Raw genomic sequence first — 13,286 nt, 5'->3', positions numbered from 1 at the left:
ATTTTTGGATTTTTAATGTTATTAGTATTATTATTATTATTATTATTATTATTATTATTATTATTATTATTTTATTTTTTTGGTAATTAGAATATACAGTATATTTTTGTAATGGTTACAAAACTGCTTCTTACAACATTCTACCAACTTTATTTTCAACCAAAATATAATGTTATTTAAATGTTAAATGTTAATATTTTAAGACCATTTCTTAGCATGTTCATAATGTACAAATAACATCAAGGATGTTCCAAGAATGTTGTTCTAAAAACTTTTTTTTTCTCAACTTTATAAAAATGTATATTAAACATAATAAAGTTATAAGACCTATCCATAAACATTAAATAAACATGATGTTTTATCTCAAAATTTCTATAAATTTAAGTGAAGGGGGGGAAAAATAGTGAAAGTTATGAGAAAGGTCTGGATTCTGTTAGGCTGCTGTCTTACACGACAGCTCACTAGATTTTTTAACAAATTTGTTTCTAGCTGACATTATTTACCCAATATTTATGTATTTTTAAATGCTTATTAATGTATGAAGTCAAAGAAAATATAGTCAAAATGATTGATGTGTAAAGTATGAAGCTTTAGCATGCTAACAGAGCTATCAACTATCATCAAAATGCTATTTATGCCATCTAGAATACAGTAAATCACTTTTAAAATTCTATTTAGCTAGGATGTTGCCTATATAGACAGCAAACAACAAAGCAGTGCACTAGGCTTCAGAATACAGCCAGCTACCCAAACACGCACACTCTCTTCTGTCCCCATCCATGTCCTACATAATTTTGGAGCCGGGGAGCACTAGAGCAAGCGTGGTGATGAAAAGGGTCCCGGTGGTCCTGCTCAGGGCTAGTTTATGACGCTGTGGCCAATTCCGCTGTCGTGCTGAGAGGCTCCCACCTCCAGGGACCTCAGGTTGAAATCTGGTTCAGGTCTCCACTGGGCCTGGCTCTTCTGTTGCGGCATCATTAATTCAGCTCAGAGAATCCCACCAGCCATGGATACCAGTCCGTCTCTCTCCCTGTTTCACGCTGTACTTCACTTGTTTTTCTCTTGCCTATTTCTATCTCTTTGTTACCTCATCCCTCTGCAAACCTCTGTCTTTCCATAGCTAAATCTAAAACTATTGTCCTTCCTTGTTTATTTTGATCTCTCCATGCTCTGGTTTAAGCATTTGAGTCTGTGGATTAAAATCTACGTCATGAGTATAACACGTATATGGTGATGTTTTCCCAAGAAATACTCTGACTAAGTGCCCTAACCTGGAGGTATATGATTTTCAAATGAAACATGAAACATCTCTACTTAATTTAATGCACTCTCAGCCAATAAAAACATATAATTATAATTAATATACTACAGTTAAATGGAGCAGGGTTTCAAACCAATTATGTTTTGGGCTATCAAAATAATGTTGCGTGTCACAAAAGACAGATAAAACACCTATTTTCTCACTTTTTATTGACTTGTACAGCAGAGGGAGGAAAGAAAATGATGCAAGCTGGATTCAAACTAACGCCACCCGCATTGCAATAACCGCTAGATCACGACTCTATCAGCCAGACATCAAATTACAAGAAAGATGATGCCTTTACATCCGTCTCGTGTAGAGAATTGGAGCTCGGTTTCCTCATATTTCCTATTCATCATCCTCTCTCATTAGTGCCGAGGAACATCAGGGTGCCGCCCCTGTCCTGCACGTGGTCGTTACGCCTGCCCTCTTAATTGCACCCAAGCCCTTTGATAGAGTCCGTTTTTCCATTTTCACCTCAGCGGAGCCAGAATGATGAGCGCCACAGAGGTGATGGAAAGGACTATGAAGTAGATGCCATTTTCACTGAGGACACCATAAAGGGCTCAGGCATGAAAAGACCCCATAATTCTGTCTCTCTCATTCGTTTTCCTTCTCTTTTCCCCTCTCATCCCAAACCCAGGACAAGTGTTCTCTGCCTTTGTTGGCCTTGTCTGCTGGTTTACAAGATGAAAGTCACTTGTTTGGGAACCTTCAAACGCAAGAGGCAGAAGGCCTGAAAGTCGCTTTTGTCTCTGACACTTCAATGCGCTCTCTAGCACTTGGAGAGTGTGTGTCTTTATCTGTGTATGTATAGTGTACTCATACCTGAGAGGCAGAAAGGTCTGAATCGCTTAGCACAACATAATGGAGAAGCATATATTTGCATTTTTCGATGCATCTTAGATATGTGTTTTTGTATGCCATTTATGTGGTTGTAACTGATAATGAACTTATATATTAAAGCAAATTGCTTTCTTTTATTATAATTGTATATTTTTTTTCAGATTCAGGTAGCATTTAAAAAAGACATGATGCGATGGTTTTACTATTTATTTCTTCCACTGTGAAATCCGAGACATTATTGAGCCAATCCAGACCATCCTATATACTCCAGCCAGACAGTTCATCAAAACACTAGAGCTAGACAAGCTTTGTGTTATGAAAGTACTTTTTGCTGATGTAGAGGCTTTAATAATTCTCAATGTCGACACTAAGAGAACCTGAAATGTCACTTAGAGAACTAGGGGTTGTTGGTTACTGACACTGGAGGACTTCTTTGTGACACTGTGATTTAGGTGAATTACCTGGTGTATTTTTAAAATAACTTCCATGTTCATGTCGAAAGGCCTCAGTGACACGTAATGTCTGTTAATACCATCAGACTTACCAAACTGCATGAGTAATGTGCTAAAAACCAAGTCACATCTCTGCTTCTAAAATAGCTAAAGTACATTTATCTGGTGTAACAATTTTTGTGACATGTTATCGAGATACTGGTAAAAAACTGGTAAAGAAAATGATCTAGCTGCAAGCTTTAGTCCATGGTATGCAACATAATCATTCCAAGTTTATCATAAAGACATTACTTTGTGAGAATAAAAGTAAATTATACTTATATCCCAGGCTGTTGTTGTATAAGGATTCTATGTGGGGGAAAAATATACAAATCTTGGTAATACAATTATCATATGATAAACTGGCATGCACACTGATGAATGTCAGCACACAGGCTTGTCGAAGGCAAGGATTACCTTGACAGTTTTCAGTTACCTTTCATTTGTGACAACAAATCCTATTCCCTTTGCGCATTTCCAGCTTTCTGAGGGGATAACTTTGTTTACCTTTGGAGCTATTGTTGATGTTCCTAATCAGACAACAATTAGATAACGCAGCCCATGAGCGGGAAAAAAATCCCCCGAGTCTTGCTGGAAAACAGGTACGCTTGGATTTCCTAAACATCTCAAAACATTGCTTTCTCCTTTTTTTTTTTTTTTTTTTTAATTAATGCAGAAGCTAGCTTTTTACTGATATTTCATTTTCTTTCTGCACCTCCATCTTCTTCCCTCTCATCTTTTCTCCTCAGACGGAGACTTACAGATGGAGAGTAGTCAGCCAAATGCATTTACCGCATATTTTCCACAGTATTCATACTCATCCAAAAAAGGGCAAGATAAAATGGTCTAATGCTGGTCAAATTTCAGAAAAAAAATCAGTCTGTTCATTTAGGCGTCCTTTTTTTCAATAAAGTCTTATAAATGTAAGTAAAATGAGCAGAAACAATTAATCCAATGCATAATTCAAATACTATTGTAAAAGTATCACTACCATACCAAATTTCTAAAAACAGCAGGATAGCACAATATTGGAATATATTTGAAGAAGCTTGTTTGCCGAGTGCTTCCAGTACAGGTGTATTCAGATGCTCTTTTGAGCATTGCAATGGCGTCCCAGTGTTCAGGGGAAGGTTGGGAGTTTATTTTATAACCAAGGAACAAAAAAATGTCCTTGTAAACAGACTGGGCAGGGAATGGAAGACAACGTAAATCTAATGGGAAGGCTCTGCTCTAAGCTAACAGTAGTGCCTTAAATTTAATGCTGGCGGTATGACGTCGCTCCTCTTTCACTCTCGTTCGAGGAAATGTGATTTAAACTGAAGGCTTGATCATTGATGGGTAGCTTCCTTTGACCCTACATCCTTTCTCTCTCAACATCCTAATAAAAACACCCTAACCCAGGAGTCTGCTGGACTCGTGTGTGTAATGTGTGGACCGCACACACTTACACAGGCTATCATCTCGCTCTCTGCCTCAGCCCCATATCTTTTATATGGCTGCAGTCCACTTTGCTGCTATTATACTGCTCTTCGTGGTAACATTATCACTTAAGATAAGGCTTCAATAAACTGCATTCTCTTTTAGGGGGCACTCTGCTCTTAATCCAATCTCTGAACGTTAGCACCTTTATCACTGGCCTTCCTGGAGACCCTCGCCTCACCTCCAACCCCCATTTCCAATAAGAGCTAGATCATTCCGCGCCCCAAGGGTTCTGAACAGAACCCTTTCTGTTCAGCCAAACTCCAAAAGAGCCATTGAGGAGTTGATTAAATCTGTTCTAAGTGGCGAGTCATATATATGGAGAGGTGGTTGCCTTGACGGACGGGCAAGGGCAGGGTCGTGGAGAGCTGGGTCGTGGCCAAGGAGTGGCACAGCACGCCAGTGCCTCCTGGCCGACTCTCTGATTTGCACTAATGTCCTCAGGAGACCGTGCAGAGACCACTGTCAACTGGCCTGGGAGGCCGGCCAGATTGAAACCCCTGCCAGCACGTTTGAAAGGATAGCAAATCATTTAGCCACCCTGATGGCACATTAGCATTTTTTCAGGCGACGCACTGGCATGGAATAACTCCACACTATTAAACTCCCTTTGAAGTCGAAGCTCGCAGGATAGCACTGTAAAATACTTATAAATAAATAGGAGAGCCATCTGAAAGAAGCTCAACGGGAACCAAATCATAATGCACACACACACAAAACAACTTTGGCTAATTACAGCGTGCATAACATTGTTTGCTCTCTTTCACAGAGAAGCATTCTGACTCTGAAAGCGCAACGCCGAATCTGAGGTGAATGTTTTTCAGCACAACAATGCTGAGAACACAGAGGCTGAAACTGGGGAATAAAAGAATGAAGGACACGTAGGTGTGTGAAGAGCAAGTCCGTTGCTCGTTGAATTCAATGCAGGAAAAACCTCTGGGGGTGAATTGAGGTGAACGCATGTTTTTGTCCTAAACCCTGGCTGAATGACTTCGGTGATATGGACATAATTTGATGGTAGATTCATTTGTTATTGAGTATATGGCTAAGATGATTTTTGTAAATAATTTGGTTGACTTTAATTTGGTTCACTTCTAACTAATAATCAATCATTTGATGTTGAACTGAGGCGTTTTGCTCCACAGCTCCTCCTGTAGGATGTAACCATAATGCAGCAAAGCCACTAATAATGTCAGAGAACATCTATTTCTGTTTTTGGTATTCATGTCGTGCTCCAAACAGAAGGATTCATCTGACACGAGCATCAAACATTCCTCCATTTCCATTGACCAACATTCTAATTACCCTGCCAGAAATATGAAATATCGCCCATAGAGACAGATGCAAAGTGAAGAAATAGTCATAAAGAAGGAGCGAAAGAACAAGAAAAAGAGGCATAGTCTGTGTAGTTATCCTTCCTTTAGCACACTATTTAGCAGCATTAGCATGGCTGAGAGCTGAAAACTAGTTTGAGTTCTGTTTGGAGAAACTAGACGTATGATAGAAGCTATTAGTATTCCTGCAAACAGACCCCAAAATTGTCGAAAGCTTTCAGCAACTTACTTTAACTTTTAAAGTCTGCACTGAAGCCTGCACATTTTCACTTTTAATGTTGTTTTGTGAATAGAACATTTGTTTGAAACAGATCGGAAAGACTTTTGAGTGGCTAAACCACAGTACAACGGCCATCAATAAATTATACTATGCCACGTCAGTCACATGCATGCTAGTGGTTTCTAAATATCTGTAGCATCTCCCAGGTACTATAGTCGCTTTTATTTTTTTTTATTTTATTAATTTTATATTTATATTTATTTTTATTTTTTTTTTTTTTTGCTTTTTGCTTCATGATAGTTCTGTTCAGTAATCACAATATCAGGTATACACCTTACGTTCAATTCCCTTGTCTTTCTCTGATTCCCAGAGTACAAGTTTAAAGACTGATTAGCATTTATATTGCCATGCTAAGGCTCACTACAGTAATTGGTGTTGTACAGCAACCAGCCACCACTATCACACAAAAAATGCTGGCACGTCACTCTACTGTCCATGTTACACACTGAAGTGAAACCACCAGACTGGCAGGGCTGAAGAGTGAGGGAGACAAAGACTGAGTCTGTCAGGTTCATTCAGGTGTAATATTGTGCCACCCCAGAAACTTCCAGCAAAAGCGATCACAAGTCATTGTCAGATTGGCAACCCAGTTCCTCCACATACCTTCATACTACATACATCTGTGAGCTTCTACACTGACACAACACTCCTGTCAGCCATTTATAGTACTTATTTATTTACCACCAAGCCAGCAGAGGACAGAGGGATTTATGTGTCTCTGTGTCTATGACACAGAGTGAAAGCTTGATATGTTAGCACTCCCATTTATCTCAAAGTTAGTTGCAAACAAAGTTAGTCATGTTTACCAGCAAAACCTTTCTCTGTAAAAAAAAAAATATATATATATATATATATATATATATATATATATATATATATATATATATATATATATATATATATATATATATATATGATCATGATTAATCACATCCAAAATAATTTTTTTGTTTACATTTATATATGTAGTCTGTGTATATTTATTATGTTTATATAAATACACACACACATACTGAAATCCTGCTTTAGTGGGTCAAATAAGATCTCATAGACTCAACTGCGTTCAATAGAAGAAGAAATATCATTCATTAAATTACAAATAACATGTCTGAAAATGTCTGAAAGCATTCAAATCACACTGTGTGTGTTATTTTAATATATTGTTACTATTTTTTAAAAGTATGCTAAACTGTACTTCTTTGTTTGACCAACTGACACAACAACAAGTTCAGTTTACCTTTTAAAATATAAAATGTGACATTTATATAAGTTTTTTTTTTTTTTTTTTTTTCGGTGTTAGCAGTCTCAGTTCAGAATATATCCATATAAAACAGGCACAACGACTCTCCTGCTGCTGATTCCATGTATTAGGTCGCAATTTAGATGGCATTAATCTCTGCCATAATCTGCGGCAAAATCCTACTAGTGTTCCTGGGAGGCTGATCCTCCGTTCCCTTCTGAATCTCTCTCTGCCCAACAGGTTCATCGAGAGAGACGTCTCCCTCCCTCTTGGCCCCCTCCGGCTCTCTGCCCATCCTTACGGAATCAACAGCGAGTGCTGAACGGAAGCTCCGCAGGTGACCTTATGATCGCCTCAGCATCTGGTTGAATTACTTTACATCACGCTCAGCAGACATGTAATCCCACATAATGCCCATTTCTCAAAAAGTGCACCAATTTGGATAAATCCAGCAATTCAGTTCTATGGCCGTGAGATTTCCATAGGGATGGCTTCATAAGCGTGGAGGGCACAGGGTGGGCACAGGTCAGGGGAGTGGGAGAGGATGAGAGAGATGAAGGGTTGAGGATTGGTTTCTGTTACTGTGGTTAAGAGCACGGATTTCATTGGTGCAGCTTAATAAAGTCCAGTAAACACATTTTGTTTATGCACAGAGATTCTCAGCAAAGCTGCTCTCACTGGATTTCAGGAATCAAGGCCAAATTAATGGCCATGTTCTCTTGACCTGAATCTGAGGAGGTACAAACAACTCAACCGACGAGAGAAAAATCCCTCTCGATATCCAATGAATTTGGTTTTAAAGAGGCAAAACTAAACAAAGACATGGAAACACACATTCCATATTGCTTATATTGCTACATTAAATTTTTGTGGCTTTTATACTTTTTTTTTTTTTTTTTTTTGTTAATAGATTAGATTTAATAGTTTTTTAAATAGATTATTTATGTATTATTTATTATATTTATATTTATTGTATGTTTGTTTGTTTTATAGATTTCATTAATTGTTTGTGAATTTCTCATGCTTTTGCATGATAGTTATAATTGCTTATATTCATATTTTTATGATTTGTTGTAGTTTTTGCTGATTTTTATACATTTATTGTGCTTTTTCCATGAACAAAATGCCCTTGGCCAGTCACAAATTTGCTGATCACAAATTTCCTGGCAATATTAAATTACAATTATTATATTGAAGGAACAAATAAATATATAAATATATATATATATATATATATATATATATATATATATATATATATATATATATATATATATATTTTTATTTATTATTGTTCCTTCAATATAATAATTGTAATTTAATATTGCCAGGAAATTTATATATACAGTGAATTTGCACTTATGTGAAGTGCATATATATATATATATATATATTTTTTTTTTTTTTTTGAAATTCATACATTTTCCGTAAACATGATAAACCTACAATCTAAACCCCTTTCTGAACAGTGAATTTGCACTTATGTGAAGTGGGGACTAAGCATATATGGAAATTCTATTACTTCTGAAAAATATCCTTCTCTCTGAGAAATGCAGTTTTCAGGGCTGAGTGTGGGAGTAGGCTAATATGGACAGGGAAGGTATTAGAGGGGTCATAGCCTTATGTGGTCCACATTAAGGGGGTCAGACTTCACACCAGGTACAGACACACACAAAAAAAGCAGATGGTTACAGCTCAGTGCCTCACATATGTATCCGTACACAGAGCCGGTGTCAGCTCTTTTGCTTTGGGTGTCGATAGAGAATGACAGCAAGAAGGACTGAGGAATACTGATATGCGTTTACTAACTATGCATTTATGATGTTTGGAAATGAGAAACCATCACTGGCATACAAAACGGCTTAATCCAAAAATAAAAAATGGCCCGCCCAGAGAAGAAATCAGAATGTCATGCAGAAATATGAATTTAATTAACCCTGAAATATGACTGAGATGTAAAAATCCATTACATTTGATCGGCTTTGGTCCCCATCCATGTTGAAAAAGGATTTGTGATGTAACAAAGAATTATTTGCTAAGTCTGACCAGGGAAAAACTGCTCCACATTCTACAATGAAACACACTAGGATGTTTGATTCCCTTTATACTTTTATAAGGCGGCTGAGATTTGGCTTGAAAACAGCCAAAAGTGACATTTTAATTACCAGCCTGCTGAGGTGCAGCTTAGTGAATGAGAGAGAGAGAGAGAGACAGCGGACACACTAAGACCTGCTTTCGAGGGTTAAGACACAGCTTACGCCCTTGGCTGCGTGGGGACTTAACACCAGACGCTCCTGAAGAGCATTTGCCTCATCTATCAGAACAAGACGGCAGCGGTTAGGAGAGGATGACGGGGGGAGGGAGAGAGTGATGGAGGACAAGAGGAATATGGATAGACGAAGACAGATCCAGAATGAGTCTTCAGATCTATGCCACACTGCCCCCAGTGGACTTGAGTGTGAGACAGGAAAGCTATATAATGTGTAATGAGACACTCTATAATGTCGAGACCTGCAGCAGAGTATTGGAAGCGTATATTAAAAGAGCTTTTATATGATGTTTTGCCAAAATGCTGTGGAAAAACACTGATTTCCCCTCTGACACGGGCAGTGACAGGAAACAAATATTGACAAAAGCAGTATTTTCATCTGAGGGACGGATGGAACAAAAGCAGACAGATTCAAGAAAATCTGTATTTTTGTCTTGTTTTCCAGTGTTTGCTTGTACACAGTCACCCTTCAAAGAAACTAAATGGATGGAGAAGCTACATTTCATGAAATAAGATGTGTTTTCCGAAAATATATAGTTGTTTCTTGTTTTAAGCATTAATGTAATAACATTTTATGAGGTTTATGATTAAAAAACAGAAAATGACAATGAAGAAAGAAAGAAAGAAAGAAAGAAAGAAAGAAAGAAAGAAAGAAAGAAAGAAAGAAAGAAAGAAAGAAAGAAATCTGATTTCCCCTTTGAAACGGGCAGTGACAGGAAAGAAAAGCAACAACGGACAGATGCAGAAAATCAGTATTCTTGTCTTGTTTTTCAAAATACCCCAAAATCCTTCGAACAATTTAAAAGCTTGGAGAAGCATAATTTCATGAGATAATAAAACTTGTTTTCAGAAAATATATCTAGAATTAAGTTTAATTGCTTTTCTTAACCCACTGGCAAATAGGTTTTTTTCTCCTTGTTTTAAGCATGAACTTAATAACATTTAATGAGGTTTATGATTTAAACAAGAAACATGTGGGTTGAGATAAATAAACCTAATTCTAAAGTCATATCTTCTCACGTAATTTAGATGTTTAAGTAATTTAAAGTTGTTCTAAGGATTTTTGCATATTTTTAATGAGAAATAAGACAAAAATGCTGGTAAAAAAAAAAGGATATCTTGTGATGAAAAGTCCTTTTTTTAAATAAATTTCATGACAAAATAAAAAATTGTGATTTCTCTTCTGACACTGGCAGTGACAGGAAACAGATACAGCGAGAAGCAACATTTTTATCCGAGGGATGCATGAGAAAGGAGCAATGGAACAAAAGTGGACAGATTGAAAAAGATGCCCTTCAGAAAAAACGAACAAACTATGACTAAGAGAGTGAGAAAGGGGGAGAAAATGTCAAAAAAGAAAGAAAGAGTAGGAGAGGGAGAGACAAGCTCTTGGACAGAAGGTTTGCCTGCGGTGCGACAGCTTTCTGTGCCGCACAAGGGTGAGCTTCTGTTCGAATGTGTGCCATCAGTTAGGGCTTGTCACCAGGTGTGTGTGTGTGTGTGTGTGAGCACGAGTGAGAGTGCCCTACATATACCCTCAACTCTTGACAAAAACTCAATACAGTCTTTCTAAGCTCCCAGCGCAGCTATTGGACTTTTTGTCAACCTTTCTCTCTCTCACACACACACACAAGCTTCTCCTCATCCTTCTGTTTTCCCCCTTTATATAAAAGACTTGTTTTTCTCCAGGACTTTTTCTTATATATTTATTTCTGCTGACACTGGTTGGCACCATAAACAGCAATAATGTGTAAAACACAATTTAGCTTTGGGGAACCTGCCATCCCCAGGGGCAGAGCGGGGCGACAGGAACCCCTGTTGTTATCTCGTGTTTACCTGCCTGTTGTGCTTTTATTTTTTTCTTACCACAACACCTAGCACAACTCAACTGCACAGCAAAGCAAAACAAGGAGACTTCGCCTGGTGCGTGATGCTTTTTGTGCGCTGAGAGCTTTAAAGAGTTAGATGGGAAGGAGATGAGACAGACTGTCTGACTGCATTTCTGTTGGCAACAACTATGTATTGTTAGCATGTTGTATGAACAACTCCGTAATTATGATCTTTTTAATGACGATTTAGAAGGCTAAATTTATAATTATTTCCGTTTTTCATAATATAACATAGTAAATACATCTGATGCATGGACAGTTCATTGTTAACTTTTTTAGAATAGCATATATGAAATCTTCAGTGTTTTTTTGTGAAAGATATCATCAGATAATCTTATTAAAAATCAGTTCGTAAATAAACCATCCACAGTGGACAAAAAAAAGCCTATTTGCTGGACACATGGCTAATACTGCTATAAAACTAGATCATAAAGCTGACAGCCTCCCGAGGCATGATCTACTAAACAAGAAACAGAGCCACCCATTACTCACACCCACACCCACAAACAAATTACACACACACTCCCCCCACAACATTCGTGCGACTGGGTTTATGTGTGTGAAGTTATATATTAGCACTGTGGGTTACGTGAACATGCTGCTCTTGCCATCAGATCGTGAGTGAGGGGTACAGTATTTGCAACAGTTTAATGAGATTCAGAGTGAGGAAACAAGTTGAGTGATAAGCAGGTCATTAAGTTTGCTCTGCTCGGCTTTGATTTGCGTACGCTGTGTGATAACCGTGAAGGGGGAAAAGAGACTTTGAGGGAGGGAAGAGGCAGCTTAGGAAGTGCAGAACGAGCTGTACTTCGTGAGCTGAAACTCTGTAGCGTAAGATGATTTAATTAAAGTCTGAGGACTTTGTTTCTGATGGTGGTTTCCAGCATGAGGAGCTTCAAATGAAGTCCCGAGGCTCTCGGATTTATTTGAACTTCCCTTTCTGGGTCACCGGTCGCTGCAGAGGAGGACAATCAACTCAATCTATTTAGCTCTGTCGAGTCGCTGCCTCCCCTTTCAGCTGGGAGCGTATGAGCGAGCTGCCGACCCCTCTGAGGGTCTCCGCGGCAGCCTCCGATTCAATCCAATTGTTTTTCAAAGACAACCACCTGGCGGCAAGCAACGGAAACATCCGTCAGCCGATACTAAGCCCGACTGTTTACAGACTCAGAGGCTGTCTAAGAATAACCGCGTGTTGTGTTCGCTCGCCGGTGCGCGAGATGAACATCCATTGACGTGCTTCAGTCAAGATCCTGACCTCGCCAAGCTTCCATTTCAAGATCAAGATCTTGGGGTTCAGTGAAACTCGTAGGACAGACAAACAAGATGCCATGCAACTACTTCAAACTGTTTGACACAAACTCAAGGCTTCACAGCCAAAACCTCAGAGACTCCCTCGCAGCCTCGGAGTTCAACTCCCAGAGATTCCCTGCTCGCACACACTGACACAGAACATAACACAGCGGAGATGAGGAGACCAGGCAGCTTACCGTGACCTGTCAGCCACAAGATCAGAAAGACCTCCGGGATCATCTCGGCACTTTGCAGGGGTGGTGACCTCTAGGACACCAAGGTGAAGAAGTTCACGCACACACCGACCTATGACTCTTCTGGTTGGCTGCTATTGTCAGTCCCCCGATGTGCCCTCTTAATAAAGAGAGGCTCTCTGTCAATCTCTTTCTTCTAGTGTCCTCCTCTCAGTGTTCTGTGATAGCAATCTGCTGTGTTGTCCTACGGTAACTGAAGTGACTCTGTTCTGATGATGCGTGTGCAGGCGCTCTCATAAACTCAGAGTACTCGTGCTCTCTCTCTCTCTCTCTCTCTCTCACTCTTGCTCTTACACACTGCTCTTCCATTCTCCGGCTCACAGAGTCAGTCTGCCTCTCTCTCATTCTCACTCCTCCCCACCCCTCCCTCCTCTTTTCTTGCTCTTTCTTTCAGTGGAGGATCAGGGGAAGGCGGGGGCCGCCAGCTTTCAAGGCCCGCCCACCTGATCAAGCGTAGCAGCGTTGACCTAATCTGACCTAATCTTGGACCTAAAATTGGAACTAAGAAAGAAAGAAAGAAAGAAATAGCCATGTAATTCATACTGCAGAAAAAATTTACAAACCTCCTCATAAATGGGAAAACTCTCTGATCTGATTGGGTGGGTTGAGTGGGA

The 13,286-nt window shown here is 39.0% G+C and overlaps 1 protein-coding gene across 9 annotated transcripts in view; it reads right to left on the bottom strand.

Moving 5' to 3' along the window:
- Nucleotides 1-13,002, bottom strand: part of LOC109073896 (kin of IRRE-like protein 3) — a 196,828-nt gene extending 183,826 nt beyond the window's left edge. For 3 of the 9 annotated variants that reach the window (XM_042743453.1, XM_042743455.1, XM_042743458.1), the window contains exon 1: nucleotides 12,616-12,999. In XM_042743453.1, coding sequence (XP_042599387.1) covers nucleotides 12,616-12,658 — 43 coding nt within the window. In that variant the 5' untranslated portion in view covers nucleotides 12,659-12,999. Of the gene's footprint in view, nucleotides 1-12,615 lie in introns of all 9 variants that reach the window. The other 6 variants (XM_042743450.1, XM_042743451.1, XM_042743454.1 and 3 more) reach the window with 3 other exon arrangements.
- Between the last annotated feature and the right edge of the window lie 284 nt (nucleotides 13,003-13,286).

Source organism: Cyprinus carpio, chromosome B18 (genome assembly GCF_018340385.1).
Source record: "Cyprinus carpio isolate SPL01 chromosome B18, ASM1834038v1, whole genome shotgun sequence".
NCBI classification, from domain to species: Eukaryota; Metazoa; Chordata; class Actinopteri; order Cypriniformes; family Cyprinidae; genus Cyprinus; species Cyprinus carpio.
The sequence above is the reverse complement of the archived record's forward strand: the minus strand, read 5'-3'. Positions and strand labels throughout refer to the sequence as shown.